Source organism: Mastomys coucha, unplaced genomic scaffold (genome assembly GCF_008632895.1).
Source record: "Mastomys coucha isolate ucsf_1 unplaced genomic scaffold, UCSF_Mcou_1 pScaffold4, whole genome shotgun sequence".
In the NCBI taxonomy this organism is placed as follows: Eukaryota; Metazoa; Chordata; class Mammalia; order Rodentia; family Muridae; genus Mastomys; species Mastomys coucha.
In genome coordinates, this window is record NW_022196910.1 from 26,745,095 (window position 1) to 26,760,220 (window position 15,126).

A 15,126-nucleotide genomic window follows, 5' to 3' on the forward strand; every position below is an offset into this window, starting at 1 on the left:
AAAAAAATAAAAATAAAAATAAAAAAATAAAAAAATAAATAAATAAAAAAGAAGGAATGAAGTGTCCACATTTTAGTCTTCCTTCTTCTTGAGTTTCTTGTGGTTTGTGTATTGTACTTCGCATATTCCGAACTTCTGGGCTAATAACCACTTATGAGAGAGTGCATACCATGTATGTTCTTTAGTGATTGGGTTACCTCACTCAGCTATTAAAAACAATGAATTTATGAAATTCTTAGGGAAATGGATGGATCTGGAGAATATCATCCTGTCATCATTTTTTCATGCACACAGTTCCATGGCATTGGGTACAGTTAACATTTTTGTACAATGAATTGAAAATATTTTAACCATCAGCTCTCATTGACTATATATGACATTAAATTTGGCTCAATCCTTTATTTTTTGTTTTCCTAGGTACTCACTGGGGAGTAAGTACTCAGTGAAGTAATATGTAGGCTTAGAAGAATGATGGATAAATTTCTCTTACATTACGTTAGGAGAGCAGACATGAAACTCTTACTGTATAGGTCAAGTGGGAATATGTTCCCCTGTAAGACTGCGTCCTGGGAAGCTAAATAGTTTTGGGGAGTAATGAGGTAGTGAGGAAGTAGACAGTTTCAAGGATATATAAAAGGGGTGTGTGTGTGTGTGTGTGTGTGTGTGTGTGTGTGTGTGTGTGTGTGTGTTAACGGATTTTGTTTTCATATAACATACTGATTATGGTTTCCCCTCCCACTGCTCCTCCCAGGCCCTCCCTACTCCTCTCCCATCCAGATCCACACCCTGTCTGTCTCTGTTAGAAAACGAACAGGCATCTAAGGAGTTATAATGAAATAAAATAAATAAATCGGAATATAACAAAACAACCACATAAGAAAATGAGCTAAAGAAAATGCATATAGATGTAGACACACATTCACACACTCAGGAATCCCATAAAAACCAAAACTAGAAGCCATAGTATGTGTGCCAAGGACCTATAAAGTCGGGGCGGGGGGAGAAGAATAGTCTGGCTTAACATTATGAGCAAAGACCCTCCAACAGTGCAATTGCAGTTGTTTTGTGTTGCCCATCTATTATTGGGCATGAGACATACTCTTATGAGTAAGACACGGAGTCCCTGGTAAGACACGGAGTTCTTGGTCAAAGAGGCCCCACAGTAGCCTTGTGTTTTCCTAGACATGGTTATAGCCTCTTCCAGTGGAAGTTGTATTTCTAGTGCCTTCTATAGGGCTATAGATAGATGCTGCTTAAATGTGGTTTTATCATGGAGTGTCTTTTTTTTTTTTTTTTTTTTTTTTTTTTTTTTTTTGAGACAGGGTTTCTCTGTGCAGCCCTGGCTGTCCTGGTACTCACTCTGTAGACCAGGCTGGCCTTGAACTCAGAAATCCGCCTGCCTCTGCCTCCCAAGTGCTAGGATTAAAGGCGTGCACCACCACCGCCTGGCTTCTACCTGCAAGTCTTAAACTATTTTCTTCATTTGACTTTTCATAGATTTCCTTATTTCTTGCTTAAAGACCTTTAACATATTCATAAAGGAAGGCTATTTTATGGTCTTTTATTTTTTTAGGGCCTACTGTAGTAGAGTTGCTGGGCTTCAGTGGAGACAGGTTGTCCTGGCCGTTACTGTTTTTAGGCTGGCTTCTGGGCATCTGAATTTGAGATAGTTGTAATTCCACATGCTGATGTTTTGTCTTGTTTTATTGGATGGGTGTAAGTTTTTTAGTTTCTGCTGTCCTTTCTAGTTCTTAGGAGACTGTGGTAGCTGTAGGCTGCCTGGTATGGAATGCTTCTGAGTAGAATGGCTTCCTGGTACAGGGAGCTGACACCTAGAGACTAGGATGGGCTAGAAGGGGGGGTCTAAGGGAGTTCCCTTATAGGAAGAAAGCAGAGTGTGTCACCAGAATATGCTTAGTCCCCTGGGAATGGGGCGGGGGTGGGGGAGGCTACAGCTGGTAGTCTGCTACAGAGCTGGGGCTGAGAGTGACATGAGTTTGGAGGAGAGGAAGGGGAGGGAGGAGTATCCGATGCTTGCCTGCCTGCTTTGCTGGTGTGCCTGCTTTCTGGTCAGAGTGGTGGCCAGCTGTTGGTTTCCCATGGAGAGCCTACAGAAGGTAGAGGCTTCTGGTCAGAGTGGTGGCCAGCTGTTGGTTTCCCATGGAGAGCCTACAGAAGGTAGGCTTAGATTAAGGAAGGGCTGTGGTGGGGGAAGCTGTAGGAGATGATGGAGAGAGGACCAAGAGGAAGACTACAGCAGGTGATCTGCCACAGAGCTGGGGATGAAACTGGGGCATTAGATCAGAAGGAAAGAAGGGGAATGAAGGCCTGAATGAAGATCACCTACACAGTTTCCCAGCCCCCAGATATTTTTTTTATTATTATTATTAAATAAGATAAAAATAAAAGGTTAAGAGAAGGGCATCAGTACCGCTTGTGAGGAAGAGCAAGGCCCTAAGAGAAGATGCTGCAGTGCCAGGAAGATCTCACTAATGCAGATGAAGGGACTTCCAGTCAGCAACCAAGACGTCAGACTTTGGCCCACAGCCAGTGTAAAGCCACTGAGGAAGGGGGAAACATTTTGAGGGGGAAAATGACCCACTTTGATTTAAATTTCAAGTTCACTTCTGTTGCTCATAGACTGGGAAAGAGCCAAGTGCCAGGTGCAGTTGGAGAAGGTAAGGAAGGTCAAGGAAAGACAGGGAAGGACTAGAAATCAGCCATGGGGCAGATAGCTCCGGGAGCAGAGTGGTACAGACTTCAGTGCTGGAGGTGCTTTCAGGGTTCTCAGAGCGGATGTCCCAGCCACAGCTGTATTTATAGTAAAGATCCCAGGATCAGGCATGCAAGTGGTAAAACGACTTAACAGTTAATTACTGTTTGATGCCACACATAATCTCTTTGTACCAGCTTCACTTGGCTAACCGTTTCTCAATAGTTGCAGGGATGAAGTCTACTAACATAGTCAACAGAAGGCTTCTTTTCTTATCCTTTAAGGAAACATAAATTTTTTTCTTAGTTCCCCTGGCCTTCACCCTCAAAATGTAATCATAAAAGGCATCAAAGAGAAGTCTGACATTAGTAGTTAGCAATTCATACGTGAGAGTTTTAGATCTCATTGTAATCTAAACTCAACTATGCTAAGAGAAAACTGGATCCCATGTGTAGTGAATGTCATGGGGCTACATAGCTGAGGTAGGGGTTGGGGGTGGTGGGGTAGAATTGGGGGAAAGGAAGAATTTGCCCTGAGTCAGACTTGTAGTGGGCATTTCATTGTTTTGGGTGTCTTCCTTCTGCCACTCCTGCTAGAGACATGCTGCTTACCAATGGAGAAATAGCACTCCACATTGTTTGATCATAGAGCACTAATCGCTGAGAGTGCAGTTTTATAAAAAATACATGGACTAACAAGAAACAAAAAGAGGGCCACAGCTATAGCTCAGTGATCACGTGCTTGTCCAGCATGCATTGTGTCTCCACCCCCATCGAAATAAGAAAGAAAGAATCCAGAGGAAAACAACACAGAGTATGAACTCGGACATACACCTTCATAGAGGTCAGAAACTCCATAGATTCCAGGTTACAGAGCTCTTGTTATTTAACTGGGGATGCTCGCAAAGACCTGTAAGACAGTTTGTCTTGAAAAAAGTTCTTAAATGTCCTCATTGTTTTGGTGTGCCAGTGGTCATTAAGAGATTCCACAGTAATATGGGGTGGACTTGTCAAGTGCTGTTCAGAGAACCCATTAGTCACCACTGACTAATTCCTGGAGTCTTAAGAGGTGGCTGGGTGGAACTAAATTGAGAATCAGCAGCCTATTAGTTTTCAGTGTAAACTTTAGATACTCCTAACATTTGAAAAATTAACAGTCCTGCTAGATATTGTTTGAACTGTGACAATAAAAGTCTTAACTTTCCTCATGAAAATCAAGACAAACAGAAACCTGTCTTTTGGGTGCTAACTTTTTTTTTTTGATGTACCTAATTAATATATAAATCTACATGCCCACATCCAGCCTCTCAAAGGAGAGGCATGTACAGGAATCAAAGTGAGAGAGGAAGGGAAAGAGGGCCTCCTTTCCCGAAGCTCCTGCTCCCAGCCTCCACCTCCCCTTTCTGCTAACCTGAGGTGCACAGCCCCTTCATATCTTTAGTACTAGGAAGTTATTCCCAGGACTGAGCCTCCTGCTTAGGGTGAGTTTTTGCTACTGAAGAGAACCCACTTTTTCTTACTGATGTGTCTCTTTAAACTCCATTTCTTTCCTGCTTCTGGTAGCACAATTTTGTGGTTGTTGTTGTTGTTGTTGTTGTCATCATCATCATTGCTGTTGTTGTTTTTGTTGTTGTTAAAAAAATATTCTTGATGTCTGGGGCAGCCCAGGGCTGGGTGCTACCAGGTGCTCTGTCAATCTTTGAGTGATTGTCCTCCTCAAGAAACATCACAAGGAAAGACACCATGCTTGTTTTACATAACAGATAGTAACCACCAATGACAGTGGCATGTAATGTTTCTTTGTACTCATTTTTATTGAGGTTTCCTGTATGCATGTAATGTGTTTTGATCAAATCTAAATCTTATCCCCTTCCTTCTAATTTTGCCCTTAGCCCCCCAACATAGATATTTAGTAAAAGGATCATCTGTATCACAAGAACACTGCCTTGTGTTATCCTTCCATTTTAAAACTTTAGGGTGGGGCCAGAAGATCACTCAGTGTAGTAAAGTGCTTGATACATAAGTATGAGGACCTGAGTTTGATTCCCAGCACCCATGTAAAAGCCACATGCACACTTGTAATCCTATCACTGAATAGGAGGAGCCAGGAGGATCCCTGGAGCTCATTAGCCAGCCAGCTCCTACTAGGATGGCCTGTTAGGTTCTACTTACAGATTCAAACACATTGCTAGTCCAAAGTTCCAGAACCCTTTAATATTCCTCCAAAAAGTCAACATGCTCAAGTTGTAAACAATGATACCCTACTCCTGGTACCAAACTCTATATTAGTTACTTTTCTGTTGTTGTGGTAAAAACACCATGAGCAAGCTACTTACAGAAGTTTGGACTTGCAGATGCATAGTGCTAAGAGCCAGTGATGGCAGGGATGCTTGGCAGCAGGCAAAAGATGTGGCAGCTACAGCAGCAAACTGAGAGCTCATATTTGAACAGCCTGAAGCAGAGAAAGCCAATTGGAAGTGGCATGAGTCTTTGAACTTTCAAAGCCCACCTCCAGCAAGCCCATAACCTACTAAATAAACATCCCCAAACACCACCAACAACTGGTGATCAAATACATAAGACTGTGAATCTGATTTTTTAATTTTGAAATTTCAAATTTTTCATTCAAATCACCATACTCCTTTGTGTGCCTCAGTTTACTCTCTGCATGTGGAGGCAAGCAATAATACCCAGTTTTATGGGTTTGTTCTGAATATTAAATTAGTTTCCATAAGTGAAGTGTTAAAAACTACTCTATGATATATGGGATCAATAAATATTGATAAGGTAAGTGGTGGGTTTGATCAATAATGTAAACAAGATATAGTTGAGTGGAAGAGTGCCTTTTCAGCATACACAAAGCCCATGATTTGATCTCCAGCACTGAAATAATAACAATAACAATAGTAATAATACAATAATTTGCAATTGGATCATTCCAGTTGACTAAATGTTTTATCACTACTTCCTTAAAATGTTAGGAATAACTCCATCTCTTAAAAATATTTTTGTTACAAGCCGGGCGGTTGTGGCGCACACCTTTAATCCCAGCACTCGGGAGGCAGAGGCAGGTGGATTTCTGAGTTCAAGGCCAAACTGGTCTACAGAGTGAGTTCCAGGACAGCCAGGGCTATACAGAGAAACCCTGTCTCAAAAAACCAAAAAAAAAATTAAAAAAAGAAATGCAGAAGCTGAGTGTGATGCATATCATTAGTCCCAGTGTTCTAGAGACAGAGACAGGTGGATGTCTGGGAGTTCACGGCCAACCTGGTCTACATAGACTACTGCAGCCAGGATACAAAGTAAGATCCTCTCTCAGCAGGAGGAGAAAGCAATGCAAATTGATTCCTTGAAAGTCTGTTTTTATTTTGAAGCTTATTTCCATGGAGATAATGAGTAAATTTTTTCTCCCAAGTCCATGACAAGTACATTTTTGGGGAGATTTACATTTTGGGGGGTTTTGGGGGGTTGGGGGGTTGCAATTTAGTTTTGTAATATTAATATTCTTCTCCATATTTGAATGTCTCTCATGGATACCTCTGGATGAAAAGATTAGTAAAATATTACTTGTCATTTTAAAACTATTGAAAACTACTAAGAATGGAAGATTTTCTCCTTGAAGGTCTTCCCTGCACTTTAAGAGCTCACAGAGTTAATGACATTTCTGTATAGTTTTTGTTTCTACATGATGAATTCAGAAATGTAGTATTCAGCTTTCAGTCATAAAGAATCCTTCCTAGGTCTCAATAAGTTAGGGGGCTGAAGAACTGGCTCAGCAGTTACACTGGCTGCTCTTCCAGAGGACCTAGGTTCAATTCCCAGCACCCACAGAGCAGCTCACAACTGTCTGTAACTCCAGCTCCACGACTTCTGACACCCTCTCACAGACATACATGCAGGCAAAAATAAAAGAATTAGTTAGGAGCACAGAGAAAATAAAGTAAAACCTTTAATTACATTCCACACAAAACTGAAAACTCAACAGAAATCTGGACTCTGGGCTGCAGGGAAACTTCACATAATCACACTCAGAATCACCAGCCAGCGGGCTAGTTTTGTCCTTTCTGACCTTTGGTGCTCCTGCAGTATAACTAGTAAAAAAGCTGTCTAGAATTTCCTGACTACCAAATCTTCATTTTCTGTTTGGTTTTCGGCTCTTCTGACTTTAAAAGGCAGTTAACATTACCAACAAAGAATAAATATGGAGATCAGTTGTACAAGAAGCAATAGACAGGGTGTCTGCCCCCCCTGCCCCAACCCCCTGTTGGGCATTCTGGTGGTAGGCAGGAAAGAGCCACTGTTCTGAGTGACTTGTCCTGCTTTTAGTCTTAGTGCAGGAAGCCTCTGGCCTTGGGAAGTAGGTCAATGCTCATAAACTTTTTCTCAACCCACCAGTCTGGGGGGAAAAAAAAGGTCTACTGCCAGGTTGGTGGGATGAGTTGTTGCCCGCGCAGTCATCTCGCCAGCAAGAAGACACGCAGACACTAGGATCCTTCTGCAGCAAGCATTTATTGCATCATGAAGAGGAAGACCCCGAGCCAATAATCAGCACTGCTTATATACACCACAGCGCCGCGTGTCCGCCCATGATTGGCTGTTTGCTCATCACCCCATGTGATGCCCCGGGATGGGCCGTGACTTGGCACCTTTTCACTCTACGCACATGCGCAAACAGTTGTTTACCAGGAGTTGTAGGCGCCATCTTGTCAAGGCGAATGCCTCTCCCGCTCTACCGCTCTCCACAATGAGTAGGGAAAAAAATCTCTTGGGGTTTGGTAAAAATAAATCTCTATCCAAATGGTAAATAAAAATTGAAAATTAAAAAAATGAGAAATAGAGAGGACTTTTACAAATACAAAGTATTTAGCTTAGAAGGAGTGCCGACTTGAAGCAAAACCTTCCATGGAAGCCACAAAACTAAATTATTTAATAGAAACAGAAAAAGAGAAAAGGAACCTAGTTTACATAACGTGTTTTGCCTTTCAAGGGTCTCCAGTGTTTGTCACGGTGATTTGTAGCTGCAAAGATATTAGTTGCCAGTGTTAACCCTGCTACAGAGTTCATGCAGTGTGCTGGCAGTGGTTTCTGGTATCTCATCTGTTTAGCCTGATTTGTGTGTGGTACGGAGGCGCATGGTGGTGATTCTCCAGAACTGCTCTCATCTAGAATCTTCTGCTTTCTAGATATTCACCTGACGGAAGATTGATTGTGTCATGTAGTGAGGATAAAACTATTAAAATTTGGGACACTACCAGTAAGCAGTGTGTCAATAACTTCTCAGACTCTGTAGGGTAAGTCCATTTCCTCTGTACATTTGTGTGGGTCTATTGGCTATGGAGATATTTCATTATAAACAATTCAAACTTTACACTTGGGAGGCAGAGGCAGGTGGATTTCTGAGTTCAAGGCCAGCCTGGTCTACAAAGTGAGTTCCAGGACAGCCAGGGCTACACAGAGAAACCCTGTCTCGAAAAACCAAGACCCCCCCCCCTCCCAAAAAATTCAAACTTTAAAACAAAGGTAAAGAGATTGAAATGTCAAGCCATCATATTCTTTTTTCCTAGATTTGCAAATTTTGTGGACTTTAACCCTAATGGCACATGCATAGCTTCAGCAGGTTCTGACTACGCTGTGAAAATCTGGGATATAAGAATGAACAAATTACTCCAACACTACCAAGGTAACAGTTGCTCCAACCACAGGAAGTTTCCCTGTCAAAGACCACTATGAGAAAGACCTGTGGTTTGGTTTAGGTCTACATGGGGGTCATAGGCTACCCTTGACCTGGCTAGAGAACTGAGTAGTTGACTCACGTCAGCAGAAGAAACAAGAGGGGAAAGAAAGGTAGAAAGACTTTTTTTTCCTTTTTACATCTTAATGAAAAGCAAAGAGAGCAAATGTATTCAATGTGGCAATGTTGGGGAGTAAGCCAGATAAAGAACCAGTTACCCCCACATCTGTCTTGGAATAGTAAGAAGAACTTTCAGACCTTAAGTTGAGGAAGTAATGAGGCAGGGTGCAAAGACGTGTGCACATTTAAGCAGTCCTGGCCAGGGTTTTCTTGTCATTGCCTTGGTTCTGATTCTGTAAAGTAAGTTGGGAAAGTCCTTGTTATTCCATTATGGAGGGGATCAGTCTGCTTCCCACACACAGGACACTTCTGCCCTGTTGTGAAGCCTGCCTTCATGGGTGATTATCTTCATCTGGGGGATTGGTCTGTCCTGAGAGATTTTATTTTTCCAGGGATGTAAGGTGACTATAGGTTTAGGACATGTATGTACTCGTGTGTGTTTTTAATTAAGGACACAGACAGACACAAATGATCCTGCTTTCAGTTGCTTGTGGCCCAAATAAGGAGTGGACATTTTAGCAAAAACATCTCCTAAGTCCCCGTTTCGGTTTTTCCTTGTGTTTAGGTATTGCTCAACCTTGTGGGAATTAGAGTGTCTGCCAATCTGGCTTGGGAGATTTTCTTAGCTCAGTAATAAACTAATGCTTGAGAGGAGAACAAGCTGTAATGACTGGGGCATCTACATGAAATGAGCCAGACACTTACGGCTAAACGTTGAAATCCTAGTATAAAGTACTAGGATCCAAGGCCAAAATAAATCTAATTAAATCAATTCTATGGGGAGTCTCTTCCTTGCTGATAGCTCTGAGTATGGATTACTTAGAATGGACTCTGGTGGGAGGGAGGTGGTGTCAGGTAACCATGCGTAAGACCCAAATCTCTGTAATCCCTTGGCTTTAGTTGCTTTTGGAAAGGCTCAATTGTGTCTTAGTTTTGGTTGCTCACTTTAAGAGGTGTTTGTATGTAGCCTGGGCTAGCCCCAGTTATGACCTTCCTGTTTTGCCATCCCAAGTGCTAGGACTATAACTATGTACCGCCATGCTTGTCATGACTTCATTTTGACTCTGAAGACATACCCCATTGCCTGTGAAAAATTTTCTCTGAAGGCATATCTGATTAATCACCTAGTAATTTGATCTTAACTGTCCCTAGTCACTGTAATGAGAGCTGTCCCCAATGATCTGATCTGATCCTGTCTCAGGTAGGAGAGGGGAGATGGCATATGACACGGAGCCAGGATCAAGAAGACTCCCTAAATGTAGTCCTTCTTCTTTGAGGCCAAATTCAAGAATAGGAGTTCTTAGGGTGGAATGCATTCTTAAATTTTACTCTATCTCTCCTGTGGGTGATATCCTAGTGCCCTGAAATTGCTTAAGGCATTTTGTTAGAAGTTGTATTTATGCAAAATATTAGCAGACAACAATCAAAGAATTTACAAGGAAAATTTAAATCACTACCAACAAGAGTATATATTTAAAGAGCTATGGAATTTCTTGAGTTTGATTCTAAATGCTTTGGACAAGTATCAAAACTGAGGGAACCAGAAGTCTTAGAACATGCATGTTTAGAATTTTGAAAGAAGCTGAAAATTTGAGGCTGGAGACATGGCTCAGTGGTTAAGAGCACTCGCTGATTCTTCTGGAGGAGCGGGGGCAGGTCCCAACACCCACATGGCACTCCCAGCTAGATCCCAGCAGACCTAGTATCCCCTTCTGACATTCTGCCCCTTACATACACACAAGTATAATACTGCACACATACAATTTTAAAATAAGTAAATACATCTTTTTATAAAAAAGGGAGTCGAACAACTGGCAAAATGGCCTCAATAATTTCACTGCATTCAGTATCATGATTGACAACATTATGGTTATCAAGCCACCCTAATTCTTCTCAGAAATACATTTAAATTTGTTTCCACTGAAAGAATGGTATAGTTTATCAATAACTGGCTACTTTTATATGCAAGTTCCATTTAATTTTGTCTTTTTTAGAAATAAAATTTTGAGATTATAATAAAGTTACATTAATTCCCCCTTCCCTTCCCTGCCTACAAGCCCAAACTTTCCCATGAAATTTCCACACCACCCCTCCTCTCTCTTAAATCCATGGCTTATGTGTTAGTTCCTAAAATCATAAATACAACCTGTGAGTCTGTATGATGTTACCTGTATGTATATAACACAATCCCTCTACCTAAGGCTCAGGGACCACTGCAGAAGAAGGAATAGGAAGATTTTTGTCAGAGGATCAGGGAGTTTGTGGTGAAATTGTGTCTCCTGGGAACACCCAATGAATCTCACCAACATGGCAGCCTAAACATGACCTGAACAAGTACGACTCCAGTAGCTATGCTGACATGAAGAGGGATAGCTATACAAAGAACTATAGGCAACTAAGGAATTCGAAAGCAGGAGAGATAGTCTCCCTCAGGGAAGAGCACACCAACTGATTGTCTAATACCAATGGTCAGCCTTGAAAACACGTACACACAAATAATTTTGTCTTTTAGGAATAAACAAGTTTTCTAAATAAAGTATATGGGCTTATTTGGAGATGAGCCCCTGAAGTGCCCACCATCCTTTTAATTACTAGGGAATTAGTAGGAATTATTCTTCTGCTTGACGGATATAATATGAGGCATTCTAGTTAACTTTGCGTAGAAATGATAGGCAAGATACAATTGGGAACTTGTGAATACAAGCCTGGGAAGAATTAATATCACTAACCATGTAGAAGAGATACTGAAGATGGCTCAGTGCATAAAGTGGTTGCTGTGCAAGCCTGAGGACCTGAGTTTAGATCCCCACAACCCAGAAAAGCCACATGCACCAATGCACATACATAACCCCAGTTCTGTGTGAGCAGAGATGGAGAATTCAGCCACAGTTAGTCAGACTAGCCAAAATGACACACCACAGTTCAAAGGAAAGCTATCCTTCAAAAACTAATATGGAGAGTGGTAAAAGAAGACTGGCCATCTGATGTCAACCTCTGGCCTGCCACACTTACCTAGAGACCACACACACACACACAAACACACATGTACATACATACACAGAGGTCAACTTAATAGAGTATTCTCTTAAGATTGACATTCAAAGCCTGAGGGTGGTACATGCCTTTAATCCCACCAGTCAGGAGGCAGAGGCAGACAGATCTCTATGTGTTCAAGGCCAGCCTCATCTACAAAGCCTGTTCCCGACATCCAGGACTGCAGAGTAACCCTGGCTCAACAAAACAAAACAAAAGAAAACCAAAAGTCTAGGAAGGTTTTATATATTTTACATACCAAGGAGCCCATCTCATGAATATGTTTCTCTTCTACTTTTGATGCAAAAATTGGAAATTCTTGACTTAGTAAGATAATGATCTTTAGGCAAAAAGTAAAATTTTAGATTGCTTACAAATTTAGGGCCCAGTGCTAATGACACACATAAACTTCTCTTCTGATATAGTTGTTCATCTAATACATCAAAAAAAAAAAATGCTTACTTGCTCATGCCAAATAGATTATTATTTAAAGGAGCAGGTATTGGTCACTTTGCATGTTTTTTTAATTTACTTTGCGTGTTTTAAGTCTGCAGTTTTCACACCACATAATATGCTGATGAAATTCTAACCTGTACCCTATCCATTCCCAGACATAGAGATATAATGTACGAAAATGTAGTAGGGTTGCCTTTTAAATAGTAGTTTGTAAAGCAGTCACTTTGAGGGCTTTAACCGTAACTCTTAACTGAACCTTGAGTTTGTTAAGATGGTCTAAGAATCCAGCAGAAAGCCCAATGATCTGAATGAAAGCACCTTTGTCTTCTAGTCCAATTCTTTTAAACGTTACTAAGAGCAGAGCAATAGTTGTGTTCTGTTTTGTTTTTAAGTCTCACTGCTTTTGATACAGTGGATTTGGTTCTGTTCTTTCAACATTACATTGATGTTTGACCTTAGGAAATCCTTTAGATAAATTTATATTTTGAAACACCTTTTCCAACGCACTTTGAAGTTACACAATTGGATTATTAGTACTGAGGGCTGTGTAACTCTACCACATTTCCAGTCCAAAAAAAAATTACTTCTTTTTTGTTGTTGTTGTTTTATTAGATATTTTCTTTATTTACATGTCATATGATATTTCCTTTCCTGGTTTCCCCTCCAAAAAAAAAGAAAAAAAAAAACCCTGTTCCCTCCCCCCTCCCCCTGCTTACCAACCCACCCTCTCCTGTTTCCTGGCCCTGGCATTCCCCTACACTGGGGCATAAAACCTTCACAGGGCCAAGGGCCTCCTCCTCTGCTATACATATGCTGCTAGAGCCATGAGTTTCACCATGTGTACTCTTTGGTTGGTGTTTTAGTCCCTGGGAGCTCTGAGGGTACTAATTAGTTCATCCTAAGGGGCTGCAAACCCTTAAGCTCCTTGGGTCCTTTCTCTAGCTCCTTCATTGGGGACCCTGTGCTCAGTCCAATGGATGGCTGTGAGCCTCTACTTCTGTATTAGTCAGGTACTGTCAGAGCCTCTCAGGAGACAGCTATATCAGGCTCCTCTCTTAAAAGAGTAAAATACCTATGTCCTTAATTGGTTTTTTTAATCACTATGTCATAAATTCTTTTGTATTTTCTAGATATAGAATTCCATATGTTAAAATTTTAACTCTAGCCGGGCGGTGGTGGTGCACGCCTTTAATCCCAGCACTTGGGAGGCAGAGGCAGGCAGATTTCTGAGTTCAAGGCTAGCCTGGTCTACAAAGTGAGTTCCAGGACAGCCAGGGCTACACAGAAAAACCCTGTCTTGAAAAACAACAGCAACAACAAAAAAAACAAAAACAAAAAAAAATTAACTCTTAATAATCTTTTGTCAACAAAGATTCAAGAAGAGAGCAATCTTCATCTATTTCTCTATACATTGGCAGTTTTAGTGTAAGGCCTTTTTTTTTTCTTTTAATAACCTTTTATTGATTCTTTGTGAGTTTCACATCATCACCCAGTCCCACTCATCTCCCTGTCCCTTCATATCCACCCTTTGCAGCTTCCTCCCCAAAATAAAAAACACAAACAACAACAACAAAGCATAGAAAACATCTCATCGTGGAAGCCGTGGTATGTCACGGTGTGTCCCACAGTATATCCCTGTCCACACATCTTCACTTGCAAATGTTCATTTCAATGAGTCATTGGTCTGGTTTGAGATTTCTGGCTTCTGTGAAACCATCAATATTAGTTCCTCATCAGGACTCCTCCCAGTTATCCCATTGTTGCCCTGTGTCAAGGAGATCCTGCAGCTTTGGAACAGCAGGATTGGCCCTTTCACTGGTCCCAGCCTTTCAAAGATGACGTAAATTTTAGGCTGGGCCAGTTCAGAGCCTAGATCTAGGCCTGAGTGGCTGCTAAGCTGGTCAGCCCAACAGCTCTGCCTTATCCACACCACCAGGGCTAGCTCTCCAGCACTGCTCCAGTAAGGCCACCCAATACTGCTGTTGGCAGGAGGCAGGATCAGCTCTCCTGCTCTCATACCCTTGGAGTAGGCTCACCCATACCTATACCTCCAGAGCCAGCCCTACTGTGCTGCCCACTCAATGTTCAGGGCCCACTCTCCCAAGTGCTGCAGCCTTGGAGGGTCTGGGCCGGGTCTCCTGGGAAGGGCTAACTCTCCTGGATACTGCAGGTGTAAGTGGGGAGGGGAAGAACATCACCCCCACACCCCTAGTGTGTGGCCTTTTGGTTTGGTTTGGTTTTGTGCAGAATATAAAGTGGCCATAGGTTTGCTACTCATTTTCAGGAACCCAAAATCAGATGAAGTTTTGTCCCTGTTTTCTTAACAGTCATTTGACTGGAGGCCCATCTGGATAGTCAAAGCAAGGATGGATACTAAGCAAGTTTTGGGTTAGTAAGATGTAATGTTTAATACTGATTCCTTCTGAGGGTGTCACCAGTGAGCTAGTTGTCCTCTTTGACATGTCTCAGAAAGCCCCAACACCAAGGAGTAATTCAAGGTGAACACCTCTCTGTTAAACTGTTAACTGTTGGGGTCTTTCCAAGCAAAGAATGGGTTTTGTGGTTCCCTATGAGACCTCAGGACAGCTCATTGACCTGACACCTCATTAAGATTCTAGTCACCCAAAGCAGGCCAGAGGGAGAATGTTTCTTCATTCAATCAGTTTCTAACTGTATTGTTACAATAGCCATCCATCAAGCCAATTATCATAGACCCTAATATAGAGTAAGATAACAGTTTACACAATTCATTGTACAATCTTAAACAAATCATCAAAAGTTTCAAAAGATGAGTTCCAAGATAGCACAAAGTTTATATTCCATTGCTATACAAGCTACAATGAGATATCCCAAATACTGCTATTTCTCTGTATACCTTATCTCCATTCCCTACAGTTACTAACATACAAGTAAAGAACTTTGCCTGTCATACTGGCAAATCCTCAAATGGTTTAAAGACTCCATAGTGAGCCGGGTGGTGGTAGCACACGCCTTTAATCCCAGCACTTGGGAGGCAGAGGCAGATGGATTTATGAGTTTGAGGCCAGCCTGGGCTACAGAGTTAGTTCCAGGAC

At 41.7% G+C, this 15,126-nt stretch overlaps 1 protein-coding gene across 2 annotated transcripts in view; it reads left to right on the forward strand.

Moving 5' to 3' along the window:
- Positions 1 to 15,126, forward strand: part of Poc1b (POC1 centriolar protein B) — a 101,856-nt gene that overhangs the window by 32,748 nt on the left and 53,982 nt on the right. For both annotated transcript variants that reach the window (XM_031350315.1, XM_031350314.1), the window contains exons 5-6: positions 7,896 to 8,003; positions 8,277 to 8,392. In XM_031350315.1, the coding sequence (XP_031206175.1) occupies positions 7,896 to 8,003; positions 8,277 to 8,392 (224 nt within the window). The remainder of the gene's footprint in view (positions 1 to 7,895; positions 8,004 to 8,276; positions 8,393 to 15,126) is intronic.